Source organism: Papaver somniferum, chromosome 5 (genome assembly GCF_003573695.1).
Source record: "Papaver somniferum cultivar HN1 chromosome 5, ASM357369v1, whole genome shotgun sequence".
Classification (NCBI taxonomy): Eukaryota; Viridiplantae; Streptophyta; class Magnoliopsida; order Ranunculales; family Papaveraceae; genus Papaver; species Papaver somniferum.
In genome coordinates this window covers 106,656,942-106,667,654 of record NC_039362.1, presented here as the reverse complement: position 1 = coordinate 106,667,654, position 10,713 = coordinate 106,656,942, and the positions used below count along the sequence as shown (strand labels likewise).

The following is a 10,713-nucleotide window of genomic DNA, read 5'->3' as shown; positions in this document are numbered from 1 at the left end:
TTGGTAGAATCGATCCTATATTTTGTTGGAATCATGCTAGAACCGATCCCTACCTATATTGAGAAATTTTGTAAAACCGATCCTAGCTATTATTGGGAGTCATGGTAGAACCGATCCCTACCTATATTTGGAGACTTGGTAAAACCGATCTTAACCTATGTTAGGAGTTATGGTAGAACCGGTCCCAAGAGCAAAACCGATTTTCAATATTCACATATTGCTTTATGGTTTTGTGTGAGTTTGGATTTAGGGTTTGCTAGATAGGAAAATTTCAGATGTCGATATAATTTGAACATGTACATAATTCTTATCATTGATTGTTCAAAGATATTCCTTGATACTCAAGGTGACCCCAAACCGAAATATTTACAATATTTTAATTAAGATTTTCGAATTATATGTTTTTGATTTTCCGGCAATCAAAATATATCTCTGGAAAAGCTATATTAGTTAAGTGCTAAACTAATATTAGATATTTTCTAAAGAGAGATTTCAGAATTACAGGTTGGATATTAGTTGGAAATATGAAAATCGAAATTAGGTACTTTATTGTATATCTTGAGAATCTTTTGGTTTGGAAATTTCCTTGTTGTCCAAACAACCTTGATCTACAAATAGTGAAGTTTGTTCTTCTTACAAACCATCCTTAGCCAGGAAAATTTCATTGTTTCCGGCGGAGTCGAATACTAGTATTACTTGTAATGCTCTACCGGAGAGGAAAATACCCTAATTAGGCGAAATCTCTCACGTCCGCTCATTTAAAGACTTCTTTGGGATCAAGAAGCTCTAGCAAGTACCATTAGTGGAAACTAGACAAGAGCATTGTTATTTAGTTTTCAATTATTGATTTGATTGACTGACGGTTGTTGAAACTTTGATTGCACCTAGTTTGATTATTCTTGAGATCCTTCTCTTCTGACATAAGGCCACTCAAACCAGATCAAAGTATCGACGAGATCTTCAGAACTGCTTTTTAATCTGAAGACAACTTGTGATCATCTATTATTAACAGACTTTGTTCTGTACTGATCAATCATAAGTGAAATCAAGTTTTTTGTGTGCATGTACAATTGAAGACAAAAGTACGTAAAATGCAAGAGGGTCAAGGCATTGATTAACCCCTTGAAAATTAGTTCTTCCGACTGAATAAGCCTAGAATCTGGGAAGAAGAGAAGGAAAATCGAAACATGGTCTGTCTGGCATCTACTAAGGAAAATGCGACAAGATTTTCCTAACTTAGCATGTAGATCAGTCGCTTTGTGATTCATCGGTGAATATTCATCACCCAAAGCTAATGGTATTCGAGTCCCAGCAGCACTTAAATCTTTATCAGATAAAAAAAAAGGCTTAATAGGTTTTTTTCCTTGTGTGGGCATTTTCATCTGTCTACTACACTTGCTTTTAGCACGAATGGAATAAATTGACAGGTGCATCATGCATGTATCGTTGCTAGTCTCTAATTATGAAAATCCCCGAAATACCTTGAATGCAAGAATATTTATAAAATTTTTTTATTTTTCATATCATGTAGCATTTTGTTTCATGATAAAATAAAATTGCACGGATGTTTACAAGATAATCAAGAACATTATAAAACAAGAAAAATAAAATCCAAATACAAATTACGAACAAATTTTCGGAGTCATCACACTTACACTTACATGTAAAAAAACGACGCAAATATGAAATCCTGAATCATCACACTTAGGCGAAGCACTATGGGAGGGGTTATCCCTTGATTGTAGGGAAGGGATATGAGTCAGAAGGCAGTCTCACTATGGGATGCTTTTATCCCTTCCTTACATGACACATAAACTCCATGTGAATAGTGCGAAACGGATACTAAGTATCCGTTTTCTTTTCCCAATTTTTTTTCGGTTAGGAATATATTTGTATAGGTAAAAGAACATATTTCAGAGTAAAAAAGAGAGATATAATAGGTAAAAAAAGAGTGAAAAAGGAAAATTTTAGGATAAATCTTAAAAAACCAGATACTTAGTTTCCGTGTAAAAAGTCACGGATACTGAGTATCCGTAAAACAAGATTTTACACGGAAACTTATTCCCTTCCGTACTACCTGGATCAAATGGGTGGATTTTTAGATTTTTCTCTAAATGTGAGATACTTAGTTTCCGTGTAAAAAGTCACGGATAGTGAGTATCCGTAAAACAAGATTTTACACGGAAACTCATTCCCTTCCCTGGATCAAATGGGTGGAATTTTAGATTTTTCTCTAAATGTGAGGGATAGGAAAGAAATAAAGGGCACTATAGTGCTTGGCCTTACACTTACATATAAAAAAACGACTCAAATATGAAAAAAATGAAGTCCGAAGGAAGCGTGGTTGTTTATAGATGAAGAAAAATCTAAAATTAGATTCGGTGGATGTCTATCTCCTGATACCCCATTTCCCTTGTACCGAAATCTATCTACTAAGGAAAAAGTAATATTTTCTCGATCAAGTTATAACAATCATCAAAAAGTTTCAAAAACAATTTTAATAACTCCAGTCTTTGGAATCTGTAAATTATTAGTACTGATTACAGGCTTATAAGCATCTTTTCGCCCAAATTTTCGTCCATTGGAATCTCTCTTTCTTCGACGTCAAAAAGGCTATCAACTTTCTCTCTAATCACCACTTTATCCTTTTTTTTTTTTTTTCTTTTCTCTTCTTTGTTTCCCTTCCTGGTTTCCTCTCTCTTTCTCTTTCAAGAACTGAACTCTGCCATTAATGAACCCCCTGATTCCTTCCTCCTCCTGAGTCCTGTCTATATCATCTTCTGCTGGAAGCATCATAAATGAAGTCAATTGTTATCAAATCGTAAGTTGTAATAAACCTTTGTTGTTAAACTTACTTGGTTTATAATTAGTTTTTTTTTAAGTAAGTAAAGTATTATTTTGTCTTCACAAATTTTTCTTAGTCTAATTTTTGGAGGAATTCGATCTGAAACAAATTTGGGTGTTTTCCTCGTATTTTTCTCCTAAAACAGAGAGATACATTAGATTTTTCTTATTTTTGACTTTAACAATGAGTTACTTGCATGTCTTAAATTACTTGTTCTTCTTTTTTAATATATATGTTGCGTGTTTGGATTTGTAGAAGCCAGATGGCTTTAGTTAGCTTTTTCTTACTTTGTAAACCCTAGTTTTTGGACTATTGTTTTCTGTTTCACTTTATTGTAGTGTTTCCATTATTAGATATAAGATCACATGTTTGGTAGCCTCGAAAGATCATAGGAAAGTCGGTTTGGTGTTCACACTGGTCTTCAATCAGCGTTATTTCTAAATTTTGGCTACAGATCTGATTTTATTTCTAGAAGTTTGTTAGATTTGATTAAGACAAGTTACTGATTCAGAGATAGGAAAAATATATATAGAACTGTTTAGATCGTTAACAAGGAAATTCTGATTTGTTTTTGTGAAGGAAGAGATATAATTTTGTAAATTAAGAAAATAGTCAGATGGGAGGGAAGACTTCGAGAGAGGAGAGTTACTTTCAACAGCATCCGCCGTTTAGTACGAGTTCTGGTACTTGGGAACAACACTATCCATCTCAAAGCAATTACGGAGGTACACCACAGCTACATCATGGATATGCTCCACAACAACCTGCATATCAGCCGCCCCAAACAGCGTATGCATATCCTCCAGCAGCTCAGAGTCAACCACCGCAACCAGCATATACATATCCTCCAGCGGCTCAGAGTCAACCTGGAAATAGGAAGTTGGATCGGAGGTATTCGAGGATAGCTGATAATTATAATTCACTTGATGAGGTAATTTGAAAGCCCCTTTTGATGAATTTTAATTTTGTATTGGATGCCTTTGATAAAGAGAAAAATTGGGAATCAGAGATAATTAGGAATCAGATATAAATAATAAAGTTATGTTTGATCTTATTTGTAAAGCATAAGTTCTACTGCCTGCATCTGTCCACTTTTTGGGCCTTTTAGAATATAATCTCAATTTGTGTGGAAGTTGCTCAGGTTGAATTTGAATTTGTGTGCACATGTGTGGTTTGAATTTTGAGATCTTAGTTCTGGTAAACCCCCCGTTTCACCAATAATAAAGTGTATTTTCTTTCACAGGTCACCGAGGCTCTTGCACGGGCTGGCCTCGAGTCATCAAATTTAATTCTCGGTATCGATTTCACAAAGAGCAACGAGTGGACAGGTTCGACTCAATATTATTGTACCCTAGCTTAAGAATTTATAGAATATGTCAATGTTGTCTGATTTTTGTTTATACATTAGGTAAAATTTCATTCAACCGACGAAGTTTGCATCACATCGGAGATGTTAAGAATCCGTACGAACAAGCAATCTCAATTATTGGAAGAACATTGTCTGCTTTTGATGAGGATAATTTGATACCCTGTTTTGGATTTGGAGACGGTAAAGTATCTAATGAACTTATATACTGGGAAATACCCCCAAGTTATTTTGTGGCTGTGAAAAGTGATGTTAATTCTTTATTTTTTCTGCAGCATTAACACATGATCAGGATGTGTTCAGTTTCTATCCAGAAGAAAGACTCTGCAATGGGTTTGAGGAAGCATTATCACGATATCGGGAATTACTCCCACAAATACGTTTGGCAGGTTTTCCTTTTTTCTTTTTCTTCCATTAAATCTTTGCTTTCTCAAACCCTACATTACTTGGATTTACCTGTTTTCTGACATTTGATTTTCTTTGGCATAGGACCGACGTCATTTGCCCCTGTTATCGAAATGGCTATGACTATTGTCGAGCAAAGTGGGGGTCAGTACCATGTTTTGGTGATAATTGCTGATGGGCAGGTATATATTGTAGAAAGAACTTATATTAATTTGATAAATGTTGGTTGTTGAACCATGAGAAGGTATCTGCTGGTAGAATATGAGCTCATAGTATTCATGTTGATGTTCTTACATCCAGTCATTTATAGTATTTAAGATTTTCGGACGTCATGGATAACTTTGTTCACCAAGCAGTGTCAAAATACTCTTTAAGTTCCAAACATCAGTTTTACTGATCCATTATCTTGTAGACTATCTTTTACCATCTGAACGTGATTCTGGCTATACTAGAATATATCTCTCATGGAGGCTATGGATTTTAGGTAACTAGAAGTGTTGACACTGCGCATGGGCAGCTAAGTCAGCAGGAGCAAAGGACTGTTGAAGCAATTGTAAAAGCGAGGTAGGTTTCTATATGATTCCTCTAGATGACTAGGTTCATGAGTCTTCCGTTCTATAATTGAGATGATCTTATTATTGTTGTTATTACAGCGAGTACCCACTATCAATTATTTTAGTTGGGGTTGGAGATGGTCCTTGGGATATGATGAAGGAATTCGATGATAATATTCCTGCTCGGGCTTTCGATAATTTTCAAGTAAGCAGTAGCAGATGCCATACATCATTCAAGCCGTTTCCCTGCACTTTTTCTCTTTCTCTGGGTGTTTCCATCTTCTGTGCCCGTGCTCAATTGTTTGTATCATGTCCAGTTTGTGAACTTTACAGAGATTATGTCTAAGAACATGGCTGAATCTAGAAAAGAGACAGAGTTTGCGCTCACAGCTTTGATGGAGATTCCTACTCAATACAAAGCAACAACGGAACTTAACATATTGGGGTAATAATGATGCTACTTTTCTAGGTTTCGTGAGTTCTGTCTCACTGCTTTGTTAGTGTCATTGTTAGTCTTTTTCTGGTAAATAAAAGAAGCCTAAAATCTTACTCGCCTTTTGTCCTTCTTCGTGTGTTTCAAGCAGTCGTCGGTCAGGGAAGTCTCCCCAAAGGATTGCTCTTCCTCCACCTGTCTACAGTTCACAACCTTCGCACATGAGCAGTTTTAAGCAGAGTTCAACTTTATATGATTCATCTTCATTTAACTCGAAAGCTGGATCCCAGCAAAGTGCACCCCCATATCCGGGACCGCAAATGTCTATGGGCACAGCGCCACCTGAAAGTTCTTCTTTTGATCATCAGGTATTGAGTGACTTTGTGGAGCCTTTGCTTTGGTTCTTGTTTTAGTGCTACTGGTCATTTCTGGAATACGTAAGTTCGACTTGTGATGGATACCGCTAATAATGTACATTTTTGAGTTGGATATTAATTTTTTCATATTGATCCAAAACAGGTTTGTCCTATTTGCCTTAGCAACCCTAAGGATATGGCGTTCGGCTGTGGGCATCAGGTTGAATATCTGTGCTGTCTTGTCTTTGCCTACTCAGTTTGTTTGTCATTTTGGTTATAATCTAGGTAACTAGCTGTACTGATTCTTCAACTTATAAAGATACTAATATGTTAATTCTTGTTTTTTTGTATCTTTGTTGCCAGACATGTTGTGAATGTGGGCAAGATTTGCAATTATGTCCAATTTGTCGAGCTTCTATACAAACCAGAATAAAGCTTTACTGAAACTCTTGTTGATGATACTCCTCCTTCGGGTACTTGCCCACAGCCTTCTCTAATCAGTACAAGATTCTTTTGTAATTCTGTTACCTTGGTGTTGTTAGGGTTGGGATATTATGTCCTGGATGATCCAGATGTATCTAGGTGTTAACTATGTGTTGCCTTGTGAATATTTCAGTTCTTGGAGTTCTTAAATCCTTTTTGTTTATCATCAACATAACTTGTACATTCTGGTCTTTTTCCTAGAGTGATATTTTTTTGGTTGCTCCGACTGTAATCTCAGTTTGGCCATCGTTTTGGCATGCTTAAAAAAACCGTACTTAGACAGAAAATGAAGGAGTTGATTTCCTTTTGTATACTGAATTACTGATTATGCAAGGTTTTTGGAATTTTCATATAGTATTTTCCAGCTAAAATCTTTCCTCTGCTAGTTATATTGGGATTTAAGGGGTTTTCAGTACACTGGCTATGTGCAAGTGTGAAAGAGTTAAATTAGGATCATAACATTGTGGAAGTAATTTAACCTATGTTGTTAGGCATCTATGACTATGTGCAAGGTCAAAGAGTGTGGGCACGAAATTGGACGACATTAAGGATGAAATTTCTGTTCAGTTCCAAAAGGATGAACCAACCTCTAAGAGCATGATCTCCTTAAGACCTGGAGTTGCAAGAAGCCACTCTATAAATTGAATCCTTCCTGATATTCAGTCTGATCAACATTAAGTTTATTCTACGACTCTCCAAAAAATGGTAGTACTGAGAAAACCCTTCTTCGTCTTCAATTTCTGTTTCATCACTGCTCTACTATTCTTTTCTCTGCAACATGTTGGTTTTACTAGTGCAGTTAGTAGACCATCAAAACCCAGGAGAAGAACACCAGCGGCTCACACAAGAGCACCAGGAGCTTACACAAGAACACCTGGAGCTCACGCCACAACACCAGGAACTCGCCCAAGATTGCCAGGAGCTAACACAAGATCGCCAAGAGGTAACACTAGAATATCTGGAGCTAAGATGGGGCAGTGGAAAGTTCTCCTCAACAGTACTGGTGTGGTTGCCATGCACATGACGTTAACCCCCCGAAACACGGTTTTGATGTTGGATCAGACGGAAACAGGTCGATCTGGTTACCTTCTACGTGGAAGAAGATATAGAGGGGCAGTTTGTTCTTCCTCAAATGTCCATGACTCCGCTTGCTGGGCTCACTCTGTTGAATATGATATTAATGCCAATAAGATCAGGGCATTACCAGTTCAGACTGATACATGGTGTTCCTCTGGTGCCTTTTTGAGCAATGGAACTCTTCTTCAGACTGGTGGACATGGTAATGGTTATCGAAGAATCCGATACTTCCACCCTTGCACAAATCGCCAATGCAGTTGGATACAATCAAGTAACTCCTTGATGAGTAATCGATGGTATGCTTCAGATCAGAGGCTTCCATCAGACCGAGTTATTGTTGTTGGTGGAAAAGATGTTTTCACTTATGAATTCGTGCCTAAATTTTCTCGGAACGAGAGATCTTTTTCTCTTCCTTTCTTACAAAGGACATACGATAGCGGGGAAGATGGAAACAATCTATACCCTTTTCTTCATCTTTCTTCAGATGGTAATTTATTCATCTTCGCGAACCGTGACTCCATTCTTTTGGATTATAGGCGAAATAGAGTGATGAAGACCTATCCTAGAATACCTGGGGATGGAGCTAGGAACTACCCGAGTTCAGGTTCTTCGGTAATGCTCCCTCTAAATTACAAGGATGGGTTTCAAAAGGTTGAAGTTATCGTATGTGGGGGTTCCTCCAAAGGAGCTTATGAAGCTGCAAGAGGTGGAAGATTCCTCAAGGCTCTCAATAATTGTGGAAGAATGGTGATTTCAGGGGTGAATCACAAGTGGGAAATGGAACATATGCCTGCACCTCGCCTTTTAAACGACATGATTTTACTTCCAACAGGCCAGATATTGATTATAAATGGAGCCAGAAATGGAGCTGGTGGATGGAATAATGCGGTACGCCCTTCCCTTGAGCCATACCTCTATAGCCCAAAGAAGAAATGGGGTCGTAGGTTTTCTGTTCTCAAGGCTACAAAAATACCTAGACTTTATCACTCTTCAGCTCTTCTTCTTCCTGATGGAAGGGTTTTAGTTGCAGGAGGGAACCCAAATAGGAATTATACATTTAGAAATGTAGCTTTTCCAACTGAATTAAGGTTGCAGGCCTTCACTCCGCACTATATGGATCGCTCGTACCATTCGATAAGACCTAGTAGCGTGTCAATAAACCTTCAGGACAGTGTCAGGTACGGGGAAGACTTTACCATCATATTCAGGATTGTAAGGACACCTGGGAAGGTGGTGAATTTCAATATATATGCGCCACCATTCACGACACACTCGATATCAATGAATCAGAGGATGTTGAGGTTAAGGTGCAAGACTATGATTAGAGAAAGAAGCGGATGGACTAATGCAGTTTTAGTAGCACCACCTAATCCTGTTGTTGCACCTTCTGGTTACTATATGCTCACTGTTGTCAATGAAGGAATCCCTAGTATAGCTCAGTGGCTTAAGTTAGATAGCATATGATATCATCGTACTTATTTGGAGTCTATACTTCTCAGATGATATAAAGTATTGTAATTAGGTGCATGACTTGAACTGTTGTCAGTCAAGAGTATGTGCCTACCTGTAATATCGAACCTATCTATGTTCTCTTACTAAAACTGTTGGAAAATATACTAAGTAATAATACAGTGAATAAGTTAGTTAAGAGATACTCCATCTATATGAATGTCAATGATGTACATTTTTATTACAACCCACAGAGACATTAACACAAACACTTTGTTTGCACCAAAACTGTGTATTGTTTCTAATGCAGTTCAACTCAAACGTTTACCACAATTGTAAAGTTTGGTTTACTCAAACAAAACCCAACTGCTTATGCACTCAATTGAATACAATAATCACTAAGTTAAAGAAAATCAAGCATTCATTCACAGTAGTAATTAGAAATCAAAGGACAAAGAGAATAGAGATAGAAATAGCAAACGGTGGATTGAGGCTAGAAAAATTCTCTATGTCCTTAAAACGATTACGCCCCCACAGTAATGTCGTAGGATTAATTGGCGTTCGTCTCCCAGGATACAACCATCTTCTTCTTGGTCGATGCAACACTTCAATCAATCAAGAACTCTCAAACCGAGACAAAGTGTAGTCAAACCTAGACGGCCAAAGTCAAAGGCAATTCTGAGACGATTTTGGTTAGGGTTTTTTCGCTTCATAGTGCATCTCCTCTGGCGAGATGCAAGCTTCTTCTCCGAATCTGATATCTCTAGAGGTTCCCTCATCACCTCTAGAGTCTAATCTCATGGAGGTTTCTCATATCCCTGTTAATGTTTTGTCTGAAGATCCTGTAATTCCTCCGGGGTTTGAAAATTTCCCCCCTTCTGCATCTAAAGGATCTCCAGCATCTTGGTCATCACTATTCGATAAGAAGAAGGATTCAGCTATTTCAGCTGAGACGGATTTCTATTCATACCCAGAAATTGATGGTAAGAAGTCTATGGACATTTCGTATGAAGTTTTTGATGAAGATATCCGACAATGTGAGGATAAGGTCATCAGAGCTTTTGTAGGAAGCAGACTAAACTGTAATTGGGTTCGTAATGCTGTAAATCGAGCCTGGAAACCTAAAGGTAATATGAACATGACTATTCATGGTGACAGTATGTTTATTTTCGATTTCCAATTGCCGGAAGATAGAATTAAGGATTTAGAAATGGGTTATATGTTTATTTCAAATGGATTGTTTATTGTCAAGCCTTGGTCTAAAACAGTAGAACAATAAATTGCTACACTAAAAACTATTCCAGTATGGATGAATTTTAGAAATGTTCCACTATGATTGCTAGCTATTTAGGTAAGCCTCTAATGATGAATACTCAAAATCAAAATAAGAGTAGAATGAGTTATGCCAGGATTTGTGTAGAAGTGAGTATTGACTGTGAATTTCCAGAATCTTTTACATTTACTTTGGGAGGGAAAGATACAGTTGAAATCAAGATGGACTACTCTTGGAAGCCTACAAAGTGTACAGAGTGTGCTGTTTCTGGTCATAGCCTGTCCAAAACAAGTTAAACCTAGTCAAAAAGTGGTACAAAAATGGGTTCCAAAACAGACTACTCAAAATAAAGCTGAGGAGGGATGGATGACTAAATCAAGAAATGAAGTTAAACAAACTAAAGGCTCTACTGAAGTTGCAAGTAATGAATTATCTCCTATTCAAATTAATAATGAAAAATTGGTTTCTGAAC

The 10,713-nt window shown here is 37.2% G+C and overlaps 2 protein-coding genes across 3 annotated transcripts; both read left to right on the top strand.

Annotated features, from left to right (window-relative positions):
* The first annotated feature begins 2,339 nt into the window (after window positions 1-2,339).
* Window positions 2,340-6,794, top strand: LOC113282375 (E3 ubiquitin-protein ligase RGLG2-like). 2 transcript variants are annotated; one of them, XM_026531361.1, is made up of 12 exons: window positions 2,340-2,821; window positions 3,429-3,776; window positions 4,089-4,173; window positions 4,254-4,394; window positions 4,487-4,600; window positions 4,701-4,798; window positions 5,101-5,180; window positions 5,270-5,375; window positions 5,488-5,615; window positions 5,755-5,971; window positions 6,123-6,179; window positions 6,323-6,794. In XM_026531361.1, exons 2-12 carry the CDS (start codon window positions 3,462-3,464, stop codon window positions 6,401-6,403), a joined length of 1,422 nt encoding a protein of 473 aa, XP_026387146.1. In that variant the 5' UTR covers window positions 2,340-2,821; window positions 3,429-3,461; the 3' UTR covers window positions 6,404-6,794. The 2 variants fall into 2 exon arrangements, with proteins under 2 accessions (XP_026387146.1, XP_026387145.1); XM_026531360.1 differs by having other exon boundaries at window positions 2,341-2,821; window positions 3,425-3,776.
* A 122-nt stretch (window positions 6,795-6,916) lies between these two features.
* LOC113282374 (aldehyde oxidase GLOX-like) lies at window positions 6,917-9,171 on the top strand. Its single transcript, XM_026531359.1, has one exon. It carries the CDS (start codon window positions 7,145-7,147, stop codon window positions 8,981-8,983), a length of 1,839 nt encoding a protein of 612 aa, XP_026387144.1. The 5' UTR covers window positions 6,917-7,144; the 3' UTR covers window positions 8,984-9,171.
* The last annotated feature ends 1,542 nt before the right edge of the window (window positions 9,172-10,713 follow it).

Coding starts and splice junctions, on each gene's coding strand:
- LOC113282375 (XM_026531361.1), top strand. CDS start 3,462: ATGGGAGGGAAGACTTCGAGAGAGGAGAGTTACTTTCAACAGCATCCG. Junction 3,777..4,088: donor ATTATAATTCACTTGATGAG/GTAATTTGAAAG, acceptor TTTCTTTCACAG/GTCACCGAGGCTCTTGCACG. Junction 4,601..4,700: donor CCCACAAATACGTTTGGCAG/GTTTTCCTTTTT, acceptor TCTTTGGCATAG/GACCGACGTCATTTGCCCCT.
- LOC113282374 (XM_026531359.1), top strand. CDS start 7,145: ATGGTAGTACTGAGAAAACCCTTCTTCGTCTTCAATTTCTGTTTCATC.